We start from the raw sequence: 27,766 nt of genomic DNA, 5'->3' as shown, positions 1-27,766 counted from the left end.
ACAATTGTGCAGCTTCTGCCAACTGCCCTCGATCTGCTTGTCTAATTAGTCTCTCTGCAGGCCCCGCTTCTCCGAGTTCAGGCTGTAAAGCTTTGGCTGTGCCAGGCCTTGTCCCACTCCCGGATCATCCACACAGACACCCGCCCCCCCCCCCCCCCAGATATACCAGATTCCTCCCTGGTAGCTCATGCAACAGCACATGGATGAGCTCTTGGGGGCCATAGCAGCTTTGCATTCCTCTGAGGTTTACTGCAAAACCGGATATGGTGAAATAGGTGCATGGCAGCCCTGAACACCAATGCCCAACCCTGCTCGGGCCTGGAGAAGTGGGGGCAGGCCATTGAAAAACCAGGCAGAAGGCCTGATGAGAAATTAGTCAGATGTGCAGTGACCCTGTCTAACCCACAGGCTTCCATCTGCTTGCGCCTTTCCTCCCAAGCACGGGACCAGTTGTGTGTGTTCACTAACCAACTGGCCATCCTGCCTCTCATCTCCTCCAACTGCCCATCGGCAGCGGCAGAGGTTCCTCCCCGCCAGACCAGAGCAGCCCGGGAAAGATGTTCCTTCTCCTCCCTCTTTCCTGCTGCATTTTTCATCATTAAAGGGAAAATGTCACTTGGGTGACAGATATTAGTATGATGGGTGTCAGGAATGAATCTTCCTTTCTCTGTCGGCCTGGCTTCACACACTCCTAAGACAATGTTCTGTTAAAAGTCCACTTCCATTTCCCAGTCGAGTAGGAGAAGGGCAGGCTTTGGCCGTGATGGATGGATGGGCTCAGCTGTGGTGGGAGCTCGGCCAGGGGCACAGCTGCAACCTGACCCTTCCACCACCAGGCAAAGCTTGAGGGGGTTTCTGGGAAACGCCTGCCTTATTTCTGGCCGAATTCTGCTGGAACAGAGTCTTTAAAGCACAAAACCTGCAGCTCTACTTGGTGACAGGCTTCTGAGAGAGAGAAGATTTGCCACCATCAATGGCCTAGAGGTTGATAGAAATCCAACCCCGGATGTTGGGCAGCAGGCCTAGAAATGAAAGGTTTGGTTTTGTTTCAGCAGAAATGTGAGCCGACCTCTCTAGGTGTTTTCCTAGGTGCAGCTCTGAGACCTGAAGGAGCTGGAGGTAATAGCATGCCCCCCTAACCACCCCCCCTCCCCCCCCCTCCCCGCCCACAACACACACACCCCGGTAGCACGGCTCATCTGATGCTCCACACAAAATACCATTCAGAACTAATTTACAGCTCATTTTCCTCGTGCGCGAATTAAGGTAATAGTACCTAGACATCTCTCTCAATTACTCAGAGACCCATTCAATTCCATGCGTGTTTATTGAACTCATACACTGGGCCACATACCTGGTTGAGCCTTGGGAAGGAACAGAATGAACAAGAAAGGGTACCTGCCTGCAGAGAGCCGTGGCCCACTAGGGAAGATCAGACAAATAAACATTCAATTATGATACAATATGTATAATGAGTTTTATTTCTCTCATTGAAAGTATTTGTTTTTAACCAATGGGGGGGATGGGGGTGAGGAGCATGGGGCATCAGTAAAAGTAACGTTTCATGAAGGAAATGGAAGTTTAACTGGTGCTTGATGTTTGGATGGGATTTAGACATGTGTGGCTGGAAGGAACGTGAATCCTGGCAGAGCCAAAGTCTGAGTAAATACCAAGTTTGAGATGTGCCAAGTGGCCGAATAGTCACAGGATGGTGGATGAGGGTGGGGGGTGGGGCTGCCACAGAGACCAAGACCAGAAAGCTAGCTTGGGTATTCTCAGGGCCTTGACTGCCAGATTTGGAATTTGAACCATACACCACAGGCAGGGCGGCCCCTGAAATTTCCTGAACAGATAAAGACCATTAATGAGCAGGGGAAGAACATAGGCAGCCAGGATTTCCTGACAGTAAAGAACCATATTTTATTTTTTAAGTATATTTTTATTGACTTCAGGCAGGAAGGGAGAGGGAGAGAGAGATAGAATCATCAATGATGAGAGAGAAGCATTGATCGGCTGCCTCCTGCACACTCCACACTGGGGACTGAGCTCACAATCTGGCATGTGCCCTGAGCGGGAATCAAACTGTGACCTCCTGGTTCATAGGTCAACGCTCAACCACTGAGCCACGCTGGCTGGATGGGAACCATATTTTAGAAAGATGAAGCTGGCTTCTGTATATGGAGTTGTTTATATCAGCAGTTATGTACCCAAATATTATTAAAGAATATTTGTAATACCCTTATTGCTTTGCAAAATTCAGTTTATAGATAAAATAAGCTGCCTACACACCTACTTAAAAAATGACCTAATTGTTTATACAAGAGAAATACATAAGAAGAGATTGATAAATAGATGTAAAATACATCTGTAGGCACACCCACACCATAGGATTCCCATAAACGTACTGGTCCAGAGCAGCCTGGCACAGGGATGTGGAATCGGGACTCAGGTGCCATGAGAGGCATTCCCGTTGGTCCCATGACTTTCTAAACTAGAGAACAATCTCTTGGTGACGATCCAAACAAATCAAAACACAGCCTTCCCTTCGCTTACAGGTGGCTTCATTCCTGGAAGTTCAGGGAACGAGAAAACCTTGCAGACACACTTTGTGTTTATATCTCAAACGCAGTAAATGATTGGCTTTTGATTTTATTTTTTTTTTTTAAGTAAAAAGGTTCCTCCCACCTGAATGTCCGGCAGGCATTTGACATGTGACTGAATATCTCTACGTTGTTGAGAGCCTTGCCTCCCTGACCCCATGCATCTACCAAGTGGCAGGAGCGCCTCCCCAATCATGGTGACAACCAATCTCCCCCCAACTTTTTACCACTCCCCATGGAGGAGTCCATGCCGCCCCTGTCGGAAAGCACTGGTTTAGGTGCAGGCAGAGTCGGGGACCGATGAGTTAAGATTAAACAAAATAGTGGAGAAAAGAACCAATGGCGCCTTAGCTGTATCAGTGAAGTTGGGGAAAAAAGGAATTGCAGGAGACATTCCTACCCAAGTGAGATAAGGGATGCAAATGTTCACAGTAAAGTTTAAAGCGCTATGCAAATATTATTGCTGGGAGAGCTAAATGCCATTACATGCACTTCACAGAAAGGAAATCCCAGGAACTAAAAAGGTACAGTGATTTTTTCCAAAGACACAGAACAGGTCAGAGATTGCATTAGACACTCAGTGCCTCAGACCCACGCTTCCACTGTAATTGCTCATGCAAAGGAGCTTCTACTCAGCGTGCGTCATTATAAGCAGAGAACTAGAGCGGAGCAAATGCAAAGGTGGATACAACTTCTAGAAATAGTCAAATTCCAAGGGCCCATTTAGCGCCCCCTGATTCCATGGAATGCCTGGAAAACTCCAGCATCCCCAAACAGAGATCAAGGTTCTACAATCCGCTCACTTTCGTGTTTGCTTAAGCCTCTAAATATTCAGCAGTAACATTTAAGACAAAGGGGAAAAGATAATTACAAGGAGAATTTTTTTTCAAGATAGTAAAGGTTAACAGGATTCTTGGCATTTGTGTCCTGTCAATTTCCATGTAATTATGCTCAATTCCCAGAATTCAGAGTCAGTTGTAAGGCTTAAAGATGATATCCTTGGAAAATAATTTATAAGATAGTTTCTCAAATTTTTCAGGTTCAAACCAAACACCCTGGCTAATAGTCTGATTATTATTAATGTTATTCTTGGATGGAGAGTGGTAGGAGGTCATAAATTGGATGTTGGGATTAGAACGGACTTTTTTTTTTTCTGAGAATGCGATGAGCTAGCTTTCCTAAGAGCAAAATGAGTGTACTGAACATGTTTATAAATTTCTTTTATTTTGGTTTGTTCAATAATAAAAATATGAGAAGGGCACCTCAGTTTCTTAGAACCCTACCGCCTCTTGGAAGAAAAAAGGGGTCTGTGTTAGAGATGTCTGTGTAGGGGAAGGTACAGCTAATTGGCCTCATGGAGAAATGTTGAGATGTTAGATTCTAGATGTTTTTACATCTTTATTCATTCAGGCATCCTTCTTACATTGATTTGTTGTTGAATACATTTTACCTTGTTCTGAGCTGAGACAGAGTGATTATGAATAAGACACTGCCCAGTCCCTTTTCTGCTCTGCTGTAATCTTGTACTTTCCCTTTGTAATATGTATTCCGCTAGTGATTCATTGATTATCTGTACAGTTATTTCTGTTGGTCTCTGCGGCAGACTGTAGCTTTGGGGGCTGGATGGAGAGTAGAACAGTTCCTATTGTACCACATCACCTATCCTAGTACATACTCCTTCAGGAAGTGTGAAAAGGGTGTTTGCATCTCAGCTGAGCAATCAGAAACAATTCTTCCAACTAACTTATTTGAACCTTGATTTTGGAGAACATTTTCTAGAGCAGGGATGGCGAACCTATGACACGCGTGTCAGAGGTGACACATGAACTCATTTTTGGGGTTGATTTTTCTTTGTTAAATGGCATTTAAATATATAACATAAATATCAAAAATATAAACCTTTGTTTTACTATGGTTGCAAATATCAAAAAAATTTCTCTATTTGACATGGCACCAGAGTTAAGTTAGGATTTTTCAAAATGCTGACATGCCGAGCTCAAAAGGTTCGCCATCACTGTTCTAGAGCCTTCTGGTCCTGGGCGTTCCATTTCTTTGGATCTCTGGGTGCTTATCAGGAAATAAAAGTGACTCACACAGCTTCCCAAATGGAGTTCTAGTTAGACACCTTCTGGAGAAGCGAGTTAGGGAATATAAGCTAAGAACCTAGCTAGGCCTCTGTATGCATTCATTATCTATTGTTTTGGGCTAGTTCTTTCCCACTAGATTGAAAAATGTAGAATAACATACAACTGACGGTTCCCCATCATGCCCTGAAATGGAGGTTGACACAGAGAAGCAGTGGGATGGAAAAGACCTTGAGACCAAGAGTTAAAGACTCTGCAATGCAGCTCTTCTGCTAATCAAAGTTGAGCCTTTGGGAGGAGGGAGTTGGTGGAGGTGTGGAAAGTGCCGAAGTCTCTCAGGAGGTGACTATCCAGGAAGCAATGAGTGCAGGGCAGGGTAGGAGTCCCAAGCCTTTGTTAAGAGTGTGGGTCAGGAGTCAGCTCTGGGGGAAGGAGCTGAGGGGTTGGGTGGTAAGAACAGAAGGCAGGCCAACTAGTTCTGTCCAAAAGGGGCTTTCCCCCTGCTCCGGGCTCATTTTTGACACAAATCTCTCTCTCTCTCTCCTCTTTCTCTCTCTCTTTTCTCTCTCTCTTTCCTCTCTCTCTCTCTCTCTCTCTCTCTCTCTCTCTCTCTCTCACACACACACACACACACAGATTTTCTTGCAGCATTTTAAACATGCTCTCACCAACTGTTCACCCATATGCTAGAATGGGTGGCTGTAAGGTGTGCGCAGGAAAGATAAGCATAATTCCTTATCTCTGGCAATGGAGATAAATAGAATGACCACGTAGATAGAAACTTGACATTAGAAAGGTCGGACTGGGTCATATCAATTTAGATGTCCTAGTTACCAGTTTTGGACAGTGGCAATTCTGCATGGGAATCATATTTCAAAGGTTAGAGCTATGTATCAGACACCCCTAACCTAATAAACCAGTGAGGGTCTGTCACCCACTAATTTATCCAAACGCTTCCTTATCTTATTTAGATATTATTTTTGCCTGTATAACCTTTTATGCAGACATGTTTGTTTTTATTAAAAGACCATCTTTTAATTTATTGGAGTTCTTTTTTATTTCTAGAAGAGTTTGGTCATTAAATATGTGGACACCCTACCCTTATACTTCATAAATACCAAATGTCTTCATCTCCTTAATGTTCCTACATTTGAAGTTCCTGCCAAAAAGTCATTTTAATATTTGAATTTTTCTCCAGTTGTACTATTCACTTAAATTCAACAAATATGTCTCAGAAACCTATTATGTGCCAGCAATTGTGTTAGGCTTTAGGAATATAACAGAGAAAACACAGAACTTAAGTCATTATGAGTATTATGAATGTTAAAAGTACCGATTCAATGGGCATTTACCTTAGAATAGAATGGTTAGCTAAGGTCTTTAGAGGAAGTTAGAACTGAAAAGGATGGATAGGACTTAGGAAAATGTAAGGACAGTGTTTTAGTGTTTTAGGCAGAAATGCCTCAGGCACAAAGCCTCTGAGTTGAGAAAGAGGAACCATCAGGATTAAAATAATAATACAGTGGGGCCTTGACTTACAAGTGTCCCGACTAACGAGTTTTTCGAGATATGAGCCATACGAGCCGTCTCTCTCGGCCGATTTTTTGCTTTGAGTTTCGAGCTAAAATTCGGGTTACGAGCCAGCTTCAGATACCCACCGCTAGTTGGCGCAGCGAACGTCACAGTGAACACCACAACATCAGCCCAGCATCACGTGTCTCACTCATTCACTTTTTGATTTGACATATGAGTAATTTGAGTTACGAGCTCCGTCACGGAACGAATTAAACTCGTAAGCCAAGGCCCCACTGTACGTTAAAATAAAGACCAACTTGACTCCATGAGGGTGGAGGCACCAAGAAGAAAACGTGGAAGTAGACACAGGCCACGCTTTCAAGACTCAGAAACCATGTGAAAGATTTAGGGCTTTTTCAAATTGGTATGTGGAGCCACTAAAGAATGGATCATAGAGGGACATCATCAGAAAATCAGGAAACTTCATTTCAATGTGGACCCTGACGTAGATCTGGCAAGAGCAGATGGAGACATTCATAGATGAGGGGATCTCAGGAGTCCCAGGAGGAAAACAGGAAAGCATGATGGCTTAGGACAGAGGGAGGCAGTAGAGAAAGGTGGCCAGCTGGCCGTAAACCCACAGAAGAGAGGAGGATTAGGTGAATCATGTGGGAGGGTCCGGTGGGGAGGCAGGAGAGATTAATTTCTCACTTCAGAAATTGGATACATGAAGTTTTCATATTATTTGTGAGGCACAGTGTTCACTTTTATTAGTAATATTTGAATGCAGTATAACAGTATCCCACATATTACACATGATATAGAATACTGTAATTTTGCATAAAGACAGCAGTTCTTTATTTCTATTTTTTCCCCAATATCCTAACAGCCATAAAATGTTTGACCTAACATTTATTTTTTGGCAAAAAGTCCAGATACCTGCAGATACTAACATGTCGTCTCATAGTCCAAAATGTGTTGTAGGATGAGAGCTCAGAGCCACTTGCATGACTGCTTCCAAGGTGGTCCTCCTGTGTTGTGAGAGAATAGTCACGAGCTACCATTGGCGGAGTCTGTACCACACACCAGGTCCTTCATTGGGTACTTTACAGTACTATCTCATTTAACCTCGCAGCAACTATATGCCGTAGTGACATTCCTATTTAGTACAGGAGAAAATTGAGGCTCCAATAGGTAAGATAATTATCCAAGGTCAAGCTGGCAATTTGCTGAGCTTGGACTTAAAGTCAGAGCCATTAACTCCAAATTCCATGCTTGGTTATCTCCTTATCACTGCTCCTTATTCCACTGCCCAGCGTCCAGCATCTTAGAAGCACACTTTAGATGACTTTTCGTAAAACATGTTACATGGCCTTTGCCCGCTTCTTTACATGCTCTCATAACTTTGTGGATTATTTGCAGCTCATCCATGTCAACGGAAGATTTAGTTAATTAAGGAAACGTAATGTCTCCGCAAATTTAGGAGAGTTCTTTATGAATTCCCTTTGACAGATCGTTGGTAAAAATATTACATTGCACAGCCGGCTTGGCTCAGTGGTTGAGCATTGACCTATGAATTAGGAGGTTGTGGTTTGATTCCCGGCCAGGGCGTATGCTGGATTGCAGGCTCGATCCTCAGTGTGGGGCGTGCAGGAGGCAGCTGACCAATGATTCTCTCTCATCATTGATGTTTCTCTCTCTCTCTCCCTTCCTCTCTGAAATCAATAAAATATATTTAAAAATATTACATTTGGGGTGAGAAAGGAGTCCTAATATATGGTGACAGGAGAAGATTTGACTCTGCGTGGTGGGCAAACAGTGCAATATACAGATCCTATAACATAGAAACCCACACCTGAAACCTATATGTTCATGTTGGCCAATGTCACCCCAATACATTTCATTAAAAAAAAATAATAATATCACATGTGGTTTGTCCCAGCAAGTCTCCCTTGGGGAAATCTAGTATTACTACTTCTCCATATAGAAACATGTCAATCTAGCCTTGATTTGTGTTTGAGCTTTAAGCTAATGTTCTACCTTTGGGAAAAAATAGTATCCTCATTACACACTTTTTTTTTATTATTAAGGCATCTTTGATCTTGACACCTTGTCAAAACTGTTGTGAAAGCCTCGATAAATTATTTTCACGTGTTGTCACTTCTTCACATGTACACTCCCAACATCTTCCCTGTTCTCTCCCTTAGCTTACAGCTGCCTGAGGAGCATTTAAGTCCACGTTCCCAAGCCACTGACAGATTGCTCGGGCTTTCTCACTACCTGTAGCTTTGTAGTCAACTAGACAGAGAAAGTGCACAAAAGGTTCAGGGGTGTCATTCCTCTCCAGGAGGGAAGACATCCCAACTCCCAGGTGAGAAGAGAGGTGACATTCTCGCCGCAGCCTTCCCTGCTTCACTGTGAAGGCCCTGAGCTCAGAGTGGTAATGAGTAAAGATGGAAAAGATGGACCGATACGTTAAAAGCCAGGATAATACAAAGCATACAGCAATGTGTTCACTTATTTCCTGCATTTCTAAGGCTCAATAAAATAAAGAATAAAGAACTTGGAATACAAAGGATTTTTTAAGACACTGAGGATTATGTAGTATCTTGGGTCTCACTTGACAGTGACTGAAGTCAAGGGGCAAAAGGAAGGGGGGTGGTTTGTGTATTAGCTTAATTAGAAATACAAAGAAGCATGGCTCCTAGAGGCAGGGGCAAATGCAAGCCTTCCACAAGCAAACAGCAGAGAATATGGTTAGTCCTCTTACCAATGTGTGGTATGTCTTCCCATCCACCTATCTTCTTCTCTCCCATGCCCTCCTATTTCTCTCACCATTCCCTTCTCTGGCTCCATGCTCTCTGCCTCACCACCCCCTCTCCAGGCCCTGCAAGGCAGACAGTGCACATGTATAAATCTAACTCAGGGACTAAAACCTTTAGGGTAAATTATTTTAGTCTCAACCAATTCCCACGTCTTGAGGAAAATTAACTCAGCTTGAACACGAACCCGTCTGATTAGGTGTTTATCTTTAATCCACATGGTTCACTAGTAAACTGGATGAAACCAGTGGGTGAGTGTGTGTGTGTGTGTGTGTGTGTGTGTGTGTGTGTGTGTGTGTGATGTTGAAATGTTGTAAATGTTTTATAAACATAGCAAAATAACATCCCAGAAGTTCAGCCGGGACCGCATTTATAATAAAAAATATTGATTGATCTCAGGGATAGCAAAGATCAGTTCTACCCAATTACACTCTCACTGCCCCTTATAAAGCAGTATGACTCAGGGATTATTTCACAGCTCTTCCTCTTTTATATACGACTGCTATTATAAAACGATGTTTGTGACACATAAGATACTATATATGTATATGTATGTGTCCATATCTGTGTATACAGAATTTGCTCTGTACCCAAAATGGCTTATCCTAAGATATTCAATAGACTGAGAGAAAAACACAGCAGAATGAGAGTAAAATACAAAGTCCAAATGGAAAACATCACTAGTACAAGAAGGGGGGGGGGGGGTGAGAGAGAGAGAGAGAGAGATTAAAAATATAAAGGAGAGGAAGGAGAGAAATGGTGATAGGGAGCACATAATACTCCCTTACTGAAGAGTTGGGAAAAATAGGCCCCCAGAAAGTCAAAAGACACAGGTTATAAAACTTACTGGTCCAGTTGACCTCTACGGCTCTTCCAAGCATGATGTTCTATCAGCCCCGTCTTAAAAGGATGACTTAAATATTCTCTTTATGGCTGGATGCCTAGCAGAGACCACGATCTAGACGGCCATGCTCCAGCTAGGCTTTAGGAGAAGATTCCCAAATGGGCAATTAATTTAGATTTAATAGGACAGTTACTGTAAGTTTAAATAAATGCCAGTTAAATATTAAGAGCATATTTATTGAAGATGAACAGTGCCGGTTGCATTGTGGGGTTTTCTCTTCCTTAAAGAAACCCTTTATCAGAAGAATTTCATCTTCTTGGCTCTCCCATCAGCTTGGCTTAGAGGAGGTGCAGCTCAGTGTTTGCCTTGCACAGCACTTTTCTGGCCTCTGAAGAGCGAGTGAGAAGAGTGGAAGGACACGATGCGGAGGGCTGTTTCCCTCTGGAGGATGAATAGGAAGCATAAGCTGCTTCCAACAAGAGGGTTAGGCAGCATCAAACTATAGCCTATCAGAGTTGGAAGGGTCCTTGGAAGTCATCTAATCCAAACTCCTCCTGTAGACAGAAAGCGGAAGTGACTTGGGCAGCTTCATACAGTCAGTAAGCGGGCGACTTGAGGCGTGAATTCAGTACCCTTGACCTCCAGCCCCTCCACTGAGCTGTCATCTTATTCTGGAACAGTTCTTTTAACTTTCTAAAGGGCTTTAGCCCATTTGGCTGCACTAACATTCCATCTTCTCAAAGACCCATTTATGAAGTTGTTGTTTCTCTTGAAAAAGCTAAATATTCAAGAAAGCAAGTGGCTTATCTAAGGTAACATAATGATGGCCTTAGTTGAGACTAGAACCCAGATCTTCTGGTTTAAAAATGAAATTTATAAAATTGTCACCTCTAATAAAAAATGCAATGGAGCCCACATCCTTATTTTTTTATATATATATTGATTTCTGAGAGGAAGGGAGAAGGAGAGGGAGAGAGATAGAAACGTCAATGATGAGAGAGAATCATTGATCAGCTGCCTCCTGCATCCCCCACACTGGGGATCAAGCCTGCAACCTGTGCATGTGGGAATCAACTATGACCTCCTGGTTCATAGGTCAACATTCAACCATTGAGCCACACTGGCTGGACAAGCCTATATGTTATTGAGCAAATTCTTGTCTCATTATAATTTGCCTCTTCTACCACTGCTCTTGACTGGGGAACAGTGAGTAAAACCTCTAAAGAAAATGAAGAGAAGGATGAAAGGCAAACATGTGTAACAAGTGGTTGTGTAAGGAGAAAAGCATGCAGGGGCAGATGTAAGACAAGTTCCTCTGACAGAAAATTAGGTTTTTAAACTCCAAGTTGGGGGCTGGTGAGCTGGCATTCAAAGAGCTCTTTCTAAATGAGAAGGCACCACCTGACTGCTTGGGCTGCATCCTGAAAACACTAGAATGTGTCTATTCATGCATGTAGACAAATGTAACCCTGCTCCCTTCTGCAGAGGGTGCCAGGTGATCTTGAAGCATGGCCCTGAGATGGTCAACAGTAGAAATAAAGAGCAATGAGTTGGGCACAGGATATTATTATTAACTAGAGGCCTGGTGCAGGAAAATTTGTGCATTCGTGCAGCCAGGAGCCCTCAGGGGATGTCCACCTGCCAGTTTAGGCCCGCTCCCCGGAGGATCAGGCCTAAGCTGGCAGTCAGACATCACTCTGGCAGCCTGGGAGCCCTCGGGGGATGTCCAACTGAGTGGGCCTAAGCCGTAGTCGGACATCCTTAGCGCTGCCAAGGAGTCCGGAGAGGCTCCTGCCACTGCCGCTGCACTTGCAACTATCAGCCTGGCTTGTGGCTGAGCAGAGCAACCCCTGTGGGAGCTCACTGACCACCAGGGGGCAGCTTCTGTGTTGAGTGTCTACCCCCTGGTGGTCAGTGTGTGTCATAGCAACCGGTTGTTCCACCATTAGGGTCAATTTGCATATTACCCTTTTATTATATAGGATAGGATAACCAGTCTGCAATGTAGATGGAGGAGGCTCTGGATTCAGCCACAGGCCCATGGGAGCAGAGAAGGGCAAACACCTTCATTAGAAGGCGGTCAGAGGGTAGCCCTCACCTTAGGATGAGCTGGAGCTGTCTTTTCTTTTTTTCAGTTTATTTCGCTACCTTTCAGGTATACATGGGAACGTGACAGATACAAGTTCCCAGCTGCCACAGACAGACAAAGCCCTACCCTGTTTCTCCAGCTCAGGCCTATATCCTGTTTGTGCTTTAAGAACACCCCAGGGTTGCAATACTGGGGTGAGAGCCGGAGGGTCATTTCTCTTCTGTCCTGGTTTGAAAGCTAAGCCACTTCCCCTCTGACCACATCCCAGCATGAGGTTTCTGCTCCGTCCCTGGGATGAAACCCTCCAGGATGTGTACACAGATGGTGTTCACAGGCCCTTGCTCCTAGGGCTCCTAGGTCCTTTGAATGAATGGCACCTGGAGCTCCTGTGAATGGGGGGAGCACTTCCACTGGTATCGCCCCCCCTCCCCCTGCCACCCTCCCAGTCCAGGAGCATAGGAGTTGCCATGTGGATCATCCCTGCTGTGTAGCAAGCCCTGCGCCAAATTCTCTACATCTCTCTTCTCATTTCATCCTCACAGCAGCTCGGCAGTGGGTACCATTATCAGCGCTATTTTACAAACAGGTTAACTTATTTCCCCAAGGTCACCCCGTTAGTAATGGAGAAGATGAGTGTTTGACTCCTGGTCTGTCTGAGTCCAAATCCCATGGTCATTCCTAATCAATAAATATGTACTGAATGAATCGATGCAGGCATGAACACAGCATCCTGGAGCAGTTAGAGGTTTTCAATCAGACACAGCCCTTCAGACATCCCATCCTTCCTTCACATGAGCGTCCTCTGAGGCTATAAAGGCAGCTTCTGCCCACGCTCCTCCCAGGCTTGAGCTGGGAAGACCCTGTGGGGTCTGCCTGCACCTAGAGTCCCCCCCACACTGCCTGTCCCTTTTCTCCTTCTCACTGTTACGTCCCGGGTTAAAGTCATTTTCTTAGGGAAACTTTTCCTGATCTTCCAGATGCCAAGGCAACCTTCTGTTACAAGCATCCTTCCATGTACTCCTCATAAGGTTTTTCCTAATTATCGCCACTGTTTTGTAAAATTCCCCCTTAACCCTTTGTATGCCATAAGCATCTATAGATGCCAGCGGCGGGCCTTCCCCACATGCCAGGCGCGTCTATAGCTGCAATAAAAAAAAAAAGCAAGCAATATTACACTTGGTGATTTCCAGTTGCAGGTAATCAGGCAATTACTTCAAACACATAAATTAGCACGACCTGAGAAAAGACAATATTATGCCACCCACTTGCCACCCAGATTATATGAACGACATTTTTTGGGGGGGATATCCACCGATTGGAAAAAAAAATCTATGTGGAAATGGTGTTTGGTATGCTCTTCTACTAGTATTGGTACAAAACAGCGAAAAGAAACCAAATACTTTTGTAAACCATGTAATGTTCCGTTATGTGTTGTATTGTGTTTCGAACTTTATCATACACTGAGGCAATTTTAATTTTTTTTAATAATAACTAAGTGTAAGTAATACTTTTTTTCCAACTGTGTATGTAAAAATCATTAAAAATTGTTCTTTGGAAGAAATAAAAAAAGATGTTTTCCCTAAGTGGCAGCCCTGACCAACTTTCAAAATCATTTTTCGTGAGAATTGTCAACTGAAAATATTCAAGAACACACGAATTGTGAGGAATATATTTATTGTTATAAGATTCATTGCAAATTGATTTTTTAAATTAAATTCAAAATATCATGGCGTGTGGGGATGGTTTCCATTTTGAACACGTGGCAGTTCACTGCTTTTAAAACCTGCCTCTCTGGCTACAAAGAGTGCTTCCTCAGGGTAAGCCTCCCTCCTCCACAGCTTCAACCCACCACCCGGAGCCCAGCTGGCATCCAGGGTGAAGAAACACTTGTTTCCTGGGTCCATGCATTTCTTCCCTACATTTATACATCCTTGAGAGCATCCCTTCCCCTCCAAAAGCCATTCTACATGAAGCTTAGGTAGCCATGGTCAGTGTCTGGCTCTCAGGACAAGTGTAAAGGGACAAAGTGTTCCCAAGAGGAGGCCCGTCTCAGCTTGTTCTCAGCAGTGAATGTTCTCAAGGGCTTACAGGGAGCCTGGGCTTGAGGTCAGTGTCACTTCAATCCTGAATCCCTAAACAAAGAAAACCACCCGCAAGCCCCAAAGCACAATACTACAAGCAACTTGAGGGCAGTGCCTTCCGTCTTAGTATCTCTAACTTTCCTTTAAAAAAAATATTTGTATTGATTTCAGAGAGGAATGGAGAGGGAGAGAGAGAGAGAAACATCAATGATGAGTGAGAAATCATTGTTTGGCTGCCTCTTGCACGCCCCCTGCTGGGGATCAAGCCCGCAATCTGGGCAGGTACCTTGAGCAGAATCGAACCTGGGAACCTTCAGTCCACAGGCCTCTGCACTTTAGACATCTCTTATGAGGTTTTATGGCTTTCGGAGTCCATAGGTCGTCTAACCTTTGCCATTTCTTTCTCTCCTCCTTCTCCATTCTCTCTCTCTTTCTTCTCTGTGGAGCCTTCTTCCTTGCTTTTGCTCTTCCTGTTGAAATCCTAACAAGCTAGAGGCCAGCCCAGCTGGACCATTTTATCTTGACCCTATAGTCATCCAAGAGGAAGCATGGTGAGTAGTTTTCCCAAAGTCCAGCCCTGCCCTACTCCTCTGGAGGCCTCTCTTTATCCAGATCGGCCCCGCCTTTTCTGATGACAGCTTCCAATATCTATTCGGTGCCAGGCCACGCTGACCGCCCTGCATTTATCATCTTCTTTCTTCTTGCCTGCGCTCCAATTTGGAATCTCCACCAGGAGAGGGGGGCCTTTCGCCTTGTTAGAGAAGGAGAGGAGCTGGCATTTCTTAAGCGAGCGCTCCTGTGTGGCATAGTCACAGCTCTTTAACTAACCCAGGCTTGCTGTAGGTAGTCGAGTAAAACAAAACAGCAGCTGATTTCCCTCTCGCTGGAATCCTTCCCGTTCCAACCCTGCTGTAGCGCGTAGATGCTTCTCCGTCTGCCAGAACCCTCCCCGTACCTCTGTTTCCCCCCCTGCCTGCCAGCCCTCGCAGTCTGCAGGCCAGCGCCTGCTCACCCCTGCTTTGCGGTCATGGGATCATTAAAGGCAATAGGATTGTTTTCTTTTGCTCACTCCGTGTGTACGTGTGCGCGCGTGTGTGCGGTGCGTGTGCTTGAAAGGCATTGTCCTGTAGATATTTTTATAACCTGAAGCAATTACAGCTGTCAGCGCCGAGACAAGCTGTGACAAGTTGATTTATGTGTACAGTATGGGTGTATGTGAGCGGGAAGGGAGGAAGGACAGGGAGACGGGGAAGAAGGTGGAGGTGGGTGCTCCTTAGGAGTCTGCTTTCCAGGAGGCAGAAAGGAAGTTGTTTCTATAAAGAGCACAAATAATGAAATGGCTCTGACTGTCATCCCTTTTTCATTAACTTGGATATGCTGGGGAAATAAAGCAAATCCAGCAGTTTCATGAAGCCAGAGACAGGATATAAGATAAGCCGCTAAATGTTGGTTATATTTAGGGATTAGGGGATGGGCAGGGAGTTGACATGTGATTCGGATCTTCATCTCTTCAAACCACTTCCATAACGAGTTTGGAAGGGATGGGTTCTGCCTTGTTCATTGTGGGGGCATCTCCGGCCTTTCTCCACTTTCTAAACTTCTGTTTTTGAAGAAAGTTTGGGTCCCTGGGTCCAGAGAGCAGGTATGGGGCTGCGGGGGGTTTTACTTTGCTCATCCTGAGCCTCATCTGAGCTGGGCTGGGTCTCCTTTCAGCCAGGGCTGGGATGCCTCAGCTCAGCACCAGCCCTCCAGGGCCATGGCCAGAGCCAGAAATGGTCATGCAGCCAGAGATCAACTGCATGCAGACTGGTATAAACGGAACATCTTAAAGAGCCCGTGAGAAGAATTATTTTTCTGCCCAGACATAATAATGAACTGGTAGCAGGCAAAATGTATTAATAGAGCATCTTCCACCTTAAATAGATTTCTAAGTATTTTACTGTAGAGTTAATCATGTATGTAGGCCCCTCGGGAAGGCCTGTTGTTGTCATTATCCACATTCCTAGATGCAAAAACTAATGCTCATTTGTACCTACCTGGGAATTAGATGCAAGAGCCAGGATCAGAATTGATCATGAAAGGAATCATCGCTGCCATTCTCCAGCCTGCAGGGAAATGGCTCCAAAGACACAAGGAGTCCCTCTCCCTCATGGCTGGCCTTTGTGTCCACAGGAGGCAGTAAGGATGCTTTTACAAAGGGTTTGGTAGGGAGGAATAGGGGTGGTTAAAATGGATGGATGATTAGAGGTGGCTTCTTGGGTTTTCGGGAAGGAAGAACCCCCAATTCAGCAAACGGAAAGTCAGCAAACATAATCTCACACCTTATTCTGTTATCACGAAATATCTGAACTTGGTGAAATCATTCAATTTCCTATCTCCACAATTTCCCATTGTAGAAAAGTGATGGAATAGGGTCTTGCAAGAATGAACTGATGCTAAAATAGGGGAATTATCACCCCTTTCTTTAAAAAATAGAAACAAATTTCTCCTGCTCTCCATAAATGCTCCCCTCCCCACGCCCCCCTGGTAGTAAAGTCTTTCCTTGTGGCTGTAAGTTGACAATTGATTTTTAGGTGATATATCAAATGTTCCCAGGGAGCGACACACAGTAGATGGGTTTCCCTGAAAATTTAATATCAGAAAGTCACCAGAGGACAGTAGGGAAAATGGGTCTAATGATAGAGCAATTGTGATCTTCAATGTAAAGTTGCTCAACTTTGCATTTTCTGGTCAACTGTTAGGAGAGAAAAGCCAGCCTGCTCAGTCTTTCTTTGCTACCCTGGAGTTTGGCATCCATGCCTGCAGCCCTGACCTCAGTCTCTGCCCATCTAGAGTAATCAGAGAGAGGGGGAGATGGTGGGTGAAATGCTGTGTCCTCCCCAACACACACTCACTGCTCACATGAACGTGGTGGTTACTACTTGCAAGGTGCAAGGACTTTTATGGCACTAAGACCCTTATAGTTACAATGCTTCTGTCTCTCTGGTGTTGGCTAGATGGCTCTTGGAAAACAATATTTTTCTGTTACTGAACAGTTATTATATATTTTAAAAAGCTTCCTGGTTAGATTTGATAGAAAGTCCAGGGGGGAAAGCCACGGTTGCCGCCTCTCCATCCCCAGGGAGAATATGGGTCAGTGCAGGGAGCTGGGATCTGAAATCCCGGACAAGACCCCACGGCAGAGTTAACACAGCTGGGCAGGCTGGGCTGCTTCCGGCTTCCCTCCTGCTCAGGAGCCAGGCCCAGGAAGGAGCGTGCACCACATTCCATCAGAGCTGAAGTTGAGAGAGAAATAAAAATGTAGGTACCCAGGGACCTGCAGCATCCAGAGAGGGGACCGGGCGTGAACTGAGACGAATCCCATTTTTTCTCCCAGGTTTCAAATATGTGAGAAACACACCCATTCAGGTGAAATCATTTCTGCCAGAGGGTGAGCTCAGGAAACCTGGGAGCCCTCTGCAAGCCTCAGGGAAGAGGCTCCCTGGATCCGGAGGGGGCACTTTTGCAGGGCCAGCATCTTTTAATGCCGACAAAACCAGAATAAGGAATGTAAGTCAGTGTCAGAACTTGAGCAAGATTTCGATGCGATTTTTGTCAGTTTCACACGCGAAGAGGCTTCTGTGATTCTGCGTTTGTTTTGTATATGGAAGATTTATTTAGAAAGGTGGTGTTGACGGTGGTGTTTTAAACTAGCTTTTTTTTTTTTTTGGAGCGGGGTGGTGGTGAGATGGGTGTGGACTGTTGAATAAAAATGAGATTACTCTAAAACATCCTCCCCAAACTCCAAATGTACTCTCCATGCTAATGGAATGAATCGGATCATTTTAAAGGCGCATGCATGCATGCTGCAGGGTTTTCCTGTCCTCGTTCATTCGCTGGTGACCCTGATGAAGCTGTCTCTGGCTTATTAAAAGGGCCTGATAACTTTGCCTTCTTCATTTGGAAGTGGCAGCTTTTCAAGGCGGGAAACGGTTAAACTGCTCGCCTCTGCCGGTGCACGGCCGCCGGTGGTGGCTGCGCGGCGCGGCGGGGGTTAAGGTGGGCGCCCGCCCGCGCCCCGCGCCGCCCGCCCGCCCGCCCGCCGGGATGAGCGCGCAGTCCGCCCGCTTGCGTGGCGCCGGCACCGGAGAAAGTGGCGGTCAGTGATGGAGCTGCTGCCATGACAACCCCGGCGGTCGGGGCCCGTGCGCTTTGGGGCTGCTCCCGGGAGGAAGGCGGCGCGGAGGCCGGGGGCGGCCGCTGAGCGTGGCGTCCGCGCGGCTCCGGTGTCGGCTGCGCCTCGCTTTCCCCAGCGAGCGAGGGAGCGAGCGAGGGGCCGCCGCGGGCTGGGTCCGGTCCACCGCCGCCCGGCCGCTCCTGCCTGGACCGCCGGGGCCACTGCCTCCACCGAGACCTGCTCCATCGCGGCAGCTGCTGCTGCGCGCATCTCGGCTCCGAGGAAGTTGACCCGGGCGGGCGGCTGCGGCAGGATCTCGCCGCGCCTGGTCCCTGCGCAGCCCGCGCCTCCTCGCACACCCCCCGCTGCCTCCTGCGTGCTCCACTTTCCATCTCCGCTATTGTTACCGATTGCATTTTGCCGGCCATCCTGCCTCTGAAACTTACAAAGAAAGTGTTGCATCTCCCCCCGCCTGGAAGCGAGGGATTGCAGCCTGCCTCTGCGGTGGCCGGATCCCAACCCCCCCTCCGTTTCCTTCGGGTACCGAAGTGCTTCTGCCACCCCCAAGTGCCATGTCGGAGCTGCTCAAGGGAAGAAGGGACCTCTGAGACGTGCCCACGCCTCTGCACCTGCCGGGAGCTGCCCGTTCCCCGGTGGCCACTTTCCCCGGCCGAAGCTGCACCGAGGAAGCCCCTCTGGTTCTCCGAGGCCGGAGCGCTGAGGCTGGCTTTGGGGGAGGAATATTAGACTAGGAGGAGTCTGCGCGCTTTTCTCCCAGAAAAAAAAAAAACCCGCGCCTTTCCATCGCCGCTAGTTCGCTGCTGGGTCCCAGCTCTCCCCCACCCCACCCACTTCCTGTGCTCGCCCGGGGGCGTGTGCCGCGCGGCTGCAGGAGGAGTTCGGGGAAGTTGTGACTGTCGAGGATGGGGGTCTGTGGGTACCTGTTCCTGCCCTGGAAGTGCCTCGTGATCGTGTCTCTCAGGCTGCTGTTCCTTGTACCCACAGGAGTGCCCGTGCGCAGCGGAGATGCCACCTTCCCCAAAGCGATGGACAACGTGACGGTCCGGCAGGGGGAGAGCGCCACCCTCAGGTAGGGAGCTGCACTTCTGTGACTTGACATTGACTTGAAAGGGGGCTGGGGAGAGAGGGCTAGGGGTGTGAGTGTGTGCGATGGAGCTCAGATGAGCCAGATTGGATGCTCTGCGGGGGGGAATGTTGGTAGTTTCATGGGGACCTCTCAGAGGTTCAGGCGATGAGCTGTTTCCCCAGCACTGGCTTCCTTGGCCCGAGACTTGGGAAGCACGAGGGGTGGCTGGGCCAGGAGGTCGCCAGGATTGAGGACTGTGGGACTCCCAGGCTGGTGGCCATGGTGCCTGGGGCCTGGATGGAGCTCGGTGTGAACAGTCTTCTCTGAAGTGAATACGTCCCAAAGGACGGGTCTGGCTTCGTGTGCATGCCCTCACTCTGCCCATGGCACCTGGAGTTGCCAGCTGGGCCCCGGCCTCTGGCAGAGCTGCTGTTTTGCCCTGGGCCTGCCTGGGGGCCTTTCCTGGGGGCCTCCAGGCCACCAGCTGGTGGGCAGAAGGGCATGCGTTTCCTGGGTGAGCGTGGCTTTCTGCGACTCAAGTCGTGGAGATGAGTCTGGTTTGTCTGTGGGAAGCAGCATTTGTCCGGGTAACTGTGCTCTGGGTGTTGGCCACCAGCAGTAAGTCATTTATGGTCAGGAGCTGAGGTTCAATGTCGAGTCTGGCCCTGCTTGGCCTGTGGGGTTAAGGTTTACTGCTACTGGAGGAGGAGGAGGAGGAGGAGGAGGAGGAGGAGGAGGAGGAGGAGGAGGAGGAGGAGGAGGAGGGTCTTGGTTGTGTTTTGTGTAATGTAGTAAGACAGTCTCCCTGACCACCCTGCCTGCTGAAATGCTGACTGGATTTCCAGAGCCTACAAACTACACCACTCCCAGGAGGGCAACACGGGGTTAGCGATTGCAATGGAATCTTACTCCGGAATTTTGTGAGAGAGTCAGCCTAAGGGGGAAGTTGGGAAGGTTGATGGGAAGAAGGATTTCCCTATGTGTTTTTGATGGAATATGCCTTTTTAAATAAAGTTTTCCAAACTGGGGCCATTGAGGCCACGTGACCGTATTCCCATCCTTTGCACATGACGATTCTTGTTGCTGGTGTCCACTGTTCGACCCCCTGCTGACTGTTCTTCTAAGCTTGGATTGTTTGTGGATGATGCACTTAAAGCAATACTCAGGGGATGGAAAACAGGGAGGAGGGGGCACTGGCGGGACATTGCCAAAGGAAGTGTGTGACTTAAGGACCCTGCAAGACCTACAAGCATCCTGTGCGCCTTTGACTTTGGGGAGCTCACCCCCATTGCCCCAGCGAACCCCTAGTCACTCCTTAGTCCCTGAAACCAGCCTCTTCCACTACGCCCTTTGGGGACTATTTTGAACGAAGGTTAAGCATCTAACTGCCTCCCGCCCTGAAATAACTGTGCATCTGCTTTATAGAGAGATTCAATGGGAGCTCCAAATGTGCCTTGATTTCAGACCACTTAAGAGAAAAACAAAAATGAACTTCTAATGCAATGTGGTTGATGCCATTAGTGTTCTCTGGATGCCCCCCTTGTCCCTAACCTTTGGCTGCGAGGAGTAACAGCCCAAGAGATAAAATGGAGACATTTGCACAGGGAGCGCATTTTAGAGAGAAATGGGATGGTATTTTCAATGGGAAGGTGGAAGGTAGCTGTTAGAGATTTGGCGAAATAGGAATAGCAAAGGAGCCCTGACTGACAGTAGCTCCCATGTTATGGGCACCATGAGGGGTGTTGGACAGGCCAGGATCTGGTCTCCAAAGGCATCCCCCAGGCTCATGGGAACCAGAACGCTCCAGCGGGTGTCTGAAGTTAGCAGATGCTCAGCCAGGGGATGGGCCTGGGTTAGGAGCAGGTTCTCTTTAAAATCAGGTTTTCATGTACTGGCTGGCTTCTCTTTCTTTGTCTTTCTTTCTATTACTCTTCCCCCCTCACTCTGGGGGCCCCTCTCCCTGTCTCTTTTAGGCACTCATGTTTGTCTGCATTTTCACTCATGCTGTAGGCACACTGGCCTTGTTTGGGTGCAGATGGAGGAAATGGGATGTGGTGGGGCTTCCTGTCTAGCCCCAGCCCAGCCATGGCACGCAAAGGCCCTCCTGGACCAGCTCCTGCCATCTGTGCCCGCCCCTGGGCTGACGGTCTTCCTGACATCAGGAGAAGACCCTCCCAGTGAGTCCAGCCTTACAGGGTGGGGGTTAGAGGAACTTTAGTCTGCCTGACAACAGCCCACTGGCCATGGGCCTGCTTTAGGATGGGAAGCGGGCAGCAGGGGTATCAGAGCCTGCACAGGGGATGCTCCCGCCTCAGCAGGGGGACTCTGGCTCTTCTCAGGCCCTGATGCCCTGGAACAAGGAAGGGCCCCATGGTGGGTGGACCTTGGTGGAGTGGAAGCCCTTGAACTCTCCACACAGGCTCTGCATTTTGTACAGAGAAACAAGTAGGGATTTTAGAGTGTATTTTGTTTACGTAAAATTCTCATATAACCTGATTTCAGATTGCAGCAATCTAGTGGTTCAGGGTTATTTTTCTTTTTTGCTTTGTGTGTGTCTATGTGGGTCTCTTCTTTCTTTTTTTCTCCCTCCCTCCTTTCCTCTCTCCTTTCCTTCTTGTTTTTGTTCAGCACGTGACCAAATGACACAGAAAGAACCACAGCGAGGGAGGCCCTCAGCATCTCTGCTCTGCCTCAGAGCCACCCTGTCCACATCGCCCTGGGTGACAATGAGGGTGATGCTTGTAGTTTTCGTCTCAACCAGCAGAGGGCCTTCTGCTCTGATTTCCTTTTCTTCTGCTTTGTTCTCTCCAGTTCCACTTTTGGAGGAGATTTTTTAGTCCCCAAAGAGTGAATGCCTCAGCAGCGATTCCAGTGTGAGGAAACTTTTAAAGATGTTTTATCTCATCTAATTAGCGCTAACGATCCTTGTGGAGGTATTGGGAAACCTCTCACCTAACATGCCATCGACAGCCTGAAAAAAATTGCAGACAATTTGCAGTCTCCCACTCTTTCTGCCCTCCTGCTGATAGTATATGCATATTTTCAAAAGGGTGAGGTTACATAAAACAGAATGTGCAGTAATCATGGATAATAATCAAGGTTTGTTGAGCAGTCACTATTTGGTAAGGAGTATTCTAAATACTTTATATAATATCTCACCCATCATCCAACCTCATAATATTACCATTTAACCCTAATAAAAAGCCCTACCATGCAGGTGCTATTATTATCCCCATTTGCAGATGAGGAAACTGCGGTGTGGAAAATTGACATCATTTGATTAAGGTTGCGCAGCTAGGAAGTTTTGAAACCATAGTGTGTGGCATTAGTAATAATAATTTTTAATAAGATGATTATTCTGTCAACTACTGGCCAGTTATTGACAGAAACATTTTTTATACATGGTGACATTTAATTCTCACAACAACTCTCTGAACTAGACTTGATTATTCCCATTTTATTGATGAGAAAGCTGAGGCTCAGAGAGGGGAATTCACCTAAAATCACAGAAGGGGCAGTGGTGGGATGCTGACTCAGGACTTTGCTCCTTGACATTGTACAACAGCCTTCCCCAATGCATTCTTTCTCCTAATTCCACGCTGGTACTGAATCTCTCCCCCACTCATGTCAGTGTACACCTGTGTTGTTGAACTCTCTGTCTTCTTCCTCCCTGTGGACTGGGGGGCAGCTAGCTCTTGAAAAGCAGAGATCATGTAATGCTGTGAGCCCCGTGTGCTTCCGAATGTTCACTGAACAAATGAAAACGAACCCAAACTATCCCCAGCCTATATTCAATTTGTCTCCTTACCACATTTCTCCATCATTGGCTTTTAAAATACAGCTGTGGCCAATCAGCAGAGATTTATTGAGTGGTTCTTACATGAAGGCCACTGAGCTGGGGGTTGGGGTGTAAAACGGCATGTGGCGTGGGCTCCCAGCTGCAGGGCCTTGGGTCCAACTCAGAAGGCGGGCTGTGGGCAAGAGGCCATTGGCACCTGAGGCAGAATGCCCACTGACAAGTGCTTGGTACACGGTGGAGAAGAGTGCCCCCCCACCCCAGTGGGGCAGGACAGCTCTGATGATGGGCACACTGAGGAGGCAGTGAGAGCAGCAGAGCCAGAGGCCCAGCTGTGTGGGTGTCATTAATTAGAGACCTCCACTGCATGTCCCTGTGTTACTTGGCGATTTAGCTGAATGTGTTTCATGTGTTTATAGATTCCCCCAAATATTTCCCTGGGCTCATCTGGAGCGTGAATACTGGAGGCTGAGCTACACCCCTGTCCTCTTCCTAGACTTTAGGTTTTGCCACTGCATGGTGCTTTTTTTTGTGGGGGGAGGAGATGAGTGAATAAAACATCTGAGAAATGTACCAGGTTGAAGTTGAGCTTTGATGTAGCAGTTCCATGGAACAGCACAGAATCATGTGGTTTTGATACTTGAGAAAACTCACCCAGTCCCCTTTCAGATGTTGGAAGGCCTGGAGCTTTATTTCTATCCTGGAAACCACTGAGCATTGCATTTTTAGGCCGATGGAGTCTCTGTTCGTCTGTCCAGCTACTCCATGGCCTCTGGAAGCCGGAGTGATGCCTTCTTCAGGGTCACATCCCAATACCCAGCTCGCGGCATGGCCCCTGGTTTTTGCTAATAAAGTCTGAGGGACTGTCCTGCCTTGCTTTCTGATTCGTGAACACAGAAAACTCCTCCTTGCCACACGGCCTTTGCACTCACGGTGCCGCTGTTGGGAATGCCCCTCCTCCAGGTCTCCTTCCCATGGGCAGTTGTTTACCATCTTGGCCCTCGCTCACGTGGGACCCTCACTGAAGCCTTTCTGGACACTCACATGAAATAACTCACCACCACTGCCACCAGCCCTATATCGGCAGGTCATCCGGGATTATTTCTTTGGAGCAGTCATCCGTATCAGAAAGTGTTCCCTTTCATTTATTTGCTATGTGTTCATGATCTGTTTTCCCCAACTGGGCTGTAATTTCCTTGAGGGTAGGTACCTTCTCTGTCTTACTTACCCTCCACGATGTCTGGCATATAGAAGGTGCTCAGAAGAGAGGTGTTGTACGAATGAATGAAGGACTCAGTCTCTGAGATCCTGATCTTCTTCTGTTCGCCCTTCTCTGTCCTTTTCCCTTCGTTGTCTTGTGTTGGCCTTGCCCCGGCCTATTGCTGTCCAGGTTGTGCCGCTGTGCGAGGTGGCTCTTTTCTGCGAGGTGAGGCCGCTCTTGAGGACTTGAGTGACTGAGCTGCTGTCTCTCTGTCCAGGACACAGATGGGCTGTGTCAGTTGCCTGTTATTTCATCGCTGCACCCATGACACACGCCCTCTTTCTGCCAGATTGCTCCCCTAGCCAGCACCTTTGAAGCAATGCCACTCTCTGTTGATGTGGTCAACCTCAGGTGGACCTCAGGGAAATTAGCATTTTCAAGGTAAGAAGGAGCCCAGAAAAGCAGATCTCTGCCCATCCTTCTCTCTCTCTACTCGGGGAGTGGCTGGCAGCGGTTGTCTCGTGGTGTAACTATTGATCTGTTGTGTATGAGTTAGCTCATTCGGAAGAGCAGTGTCACTCAGGAAGCCTGTGCTGTCCTCACTGCCCTGCCCCCTCCGAAGATCCACCACCCGTTGCTCACCTCCGGGGCCTGCCAGGCATCCAGCCGGCGGACCAGGGCTCCAAAGAGCATGGACAGATGGGGCTGCAGAGGGAGGCTCCTGGAAGCACACTCAGTCTGTTGAAGGAGCCAAAACCTAAAATGGGAAAACGAAAAGCCCAACCAACCATGGGGCAGAAGGAGAACCCAGTTGCCAGTTGTCAAGGGAACCTAGAGAGGGGTGCAGAGGGACACCAGGCCTTCAGCACGCCTCACCTGCACGTAGTGGTGTTTTGCAGAAATGTTTCTTTTGCTTTTGGAAGGATTAAGAAGTCCAGGGAGTTCGGCCACCTGGCTTTACAGATAATGAGGCTTCTGGTAATGAGTCTCGCACAAGGATGTCTTTCTGAAAGGGCGAGAAGGAGCTGACACCCAGCCCACACTTAATCTAGGGTGAGCCCTAGTCTAGGCCACCGGCACCTGAAGGAAGCCCCTTTTCCCCACTAAGTGCAAAACGCATGACACTGACTGTGTTTCTGGGGCAATTAGCTAGTGTTGATTTTCATGCTCTCTCCTGACTGCTGGTTTTGCCTGATAGGAGGATCTGCCTTCCTAGGCCTTAGGCTTCGCCTCTGATTTTGTCTGGAGCAGCTCTGTTTACTAGGTGTCAGGTGCTGAGGGCGCCGCTGACAGGTCTTATTTAATCTTCATAGTTGCTCCATGAGGTGGATGCAATTGCTGTTCCCATTTTACAGATCAGGAAACCAAAACACAGAGGCAAAGAGAGGCATTTCCCAAATCACAGTCAGGTGGTGGCGGAGCCTGGGACGTCTGACTTCTAGGCTCATTTCTCTTTCTCTCTCTCTCTCTCTCTCTCTCTCTCTCTCTCTCTCTCTCTCTCACCAAAGGGATGTTTTCTTGCTATCACTTCTTCATTGCCAAGTTCTTCTCTTCCTAGAAAGGGAATTTGGTTTTTCCTTCTTGTCCTGGAGCACAAGAATGTATTTTCTAGAAGCACTTTAGGACTAGGGTGTGGGAGTATGTATGTGACACAGAGATGACCCGCTGGCCTCCAGGGGTCCCTTGTTGTCCGAGAACCCTAGAATCTCCATAGTTTGTTCAGAGTAAGACTTTCATTCCCAGTTCTTCCACCAACCTTTGCTTCAGATAGCAGCAATCTTGGACTCTCTCACGGAGAATTAATTCTTTCGCAGATGTTACCATGCATTTCTCTGGAATGGGACATTGAACAGATCCAGGTGGAAATGTGGCTCTATGACGAGTCTGCAAGCCAGGCTAGCTACCTGGATGCCCTGGTGTAGGGGGCAGAGTAGGTGGGGCCTTGACCTATCAATCTCCTTCTTTGTTGTGCTAGAAGTAGGATCATTGGCATCTCTCTTGGGGGAAATCTTGAAAAAAATGCCATTAATATTAATAGCATATTTATTCTAAGTACAGAGTCTCGATGGGTAAAGTATAACATTGTCCTTGCATTATCCGAGGTCAGTTTGCTTCCCCGAGAGCAGGTTGATGGGTTCCCACTCTGTGTAATAGGATACTGAAAATAAATAAATAATGCCACTAACATCACATAGATGGCCGAGTAAAACCATTTTTTTAGGAAATTAAAAAAAAACAAAACCTCATTGGGTTTAGGTTGTAATTTCAAATTGCCTGTGTGAGGCAAGAGAGAGGAGTTAGCAATAGGAAAGTTTAATGGAAACGCACTTGGTGGAGACAAAAATCTCTAACCAGCAAAGCGTTACTAACTCATATTCCATCAGGGGTGGTATGCCAGGAAGAAAACAGACTGTGAGGCAGGATTCCCAGAGCCCTGGTGTAAGTACTTACCGTGTGTGATCTTGGATGAAAACTTTTTAATCTCTCTGAGTAAAGGGGACAGTCATTCCCTACCACACATGGCTCTTTTGGGTTAAAATTAAATAAAGGACATAAAGCTTAGTGTGTAATTACAACTTACTTTTTCCATTCATACACACATATGCATGTATCCGTATACATGTTTATTCATGCATTTAGCAATTTTCATTAAAAGTACTGTACCTTAGCCCTAACTGGTTTGGCTCAGTGGATAGAGCGTCGGCCTGCAGACTCAAGGGTCCCAGGTTCGATTCCGGTCAAGGGCATGTACCTTGGTTGTGGGCACATCCCCAGTACGGGGTGTGCAGGAGGCAGCAGATCGATGTTTCTCTCTCATCAATGTTTCTAACTCTCTATCCCTCTCCCTTCCTCTCTGTAAAAAATCAATGGAATATATTAAAAATTACAAAAAAGTACTGTAGCCCTAGCTGGTTTGGCTCAGTGGATGGAGCATCAGCCTGTGGACTGAGAGGTCCTGGGTTTGATTCTGGTCAAGGGCACATGCCTGGGTTGCAGGCTCGATCTCCAGTGGGGGCATGAAGGAGGCAGCCGGTTAATGATTCTCTCTCATCATTGATGTTTCTCTCTCTCCCTCTCCCTTCCTCCCTGAAATCAATAGACATGTATTAAAAAATAAAATAAATAAAATAAAAAGTACTAACAATACATATTTTTTTAAAAAGTACTGTAGCTTAAGCATCCATGTAGCTACACCCACATACCGTCTCTTGCTTCTGAGAGATCTTGGCCAGAGAATGCCTCTCCACTTTCCTGGAATTATACTTTTCTGTGTTTCTCTTCCACATCTGTTTCTATTCTAGGTATCTTCTTCAGTTCAAATAATTTCTTGAGCTATTTTATTTCAGAGAGGGAGTGAGAAGACAGGCATTTCTTTATTTTTCATAACAAGATTGCTACATAGCAAGTTATGACAGTTCATGGCTCCGAAGATAAATTTCCTACCAGAACAAACCATCCAGAGGTTCTATGGAGCCAGGTTTTCTGAAACA

The 27,766-nt window shown here is 47.1% G+C and overlaps 1 protein-coding gene across 5 annotated transcripts in view; it reads left to right on the top strand.

Moving 5' to 3' along the window:
- The window catches only part of NTM (neurotrimin), an 846,452-nt gene that overhangs the window by 450,484 nt on the left and 368,202 nt on the right, over positions 1-27,766 (top strand). For 3 of the 5 annotated variants that reach the window (XM_006098235.3, XM_014463876.2, XM_023761994.1), the window contains one exon: positions 19,197-19,281. In XM_006098235.3, coding sequence (XP_006098297.1) covers positions 19,197-19,281 — 85 coding nt within the window. Of the gene's footprint in view, positions 1-18,374; positions 19,282-27,766 lie in introns of those variants that run through there. The other 2 variants (XM_014463877.2, XM_014463878.2) reach the window with 2 other exon arrangements.

The sequence above is a fragment of the Myotis lucifugus genome, unplaced genomic scaffold, assembly GCF_000147115.1.
Source record: "Myotis lucifugus unplaced genomic scaffold, Myoluc2.0 scaffold_225, whole genome shotgun sequence".
NCBI classification, from domain to species: Eukaryota; Metazoa; Chordata; class Mammalia; order Chiroptera; family Vespertilionidae; genus Myotis; species Myotis lucifugus.
This window is presented reverse-complemented; position numbering and strand designations above follow the sequence as displayed.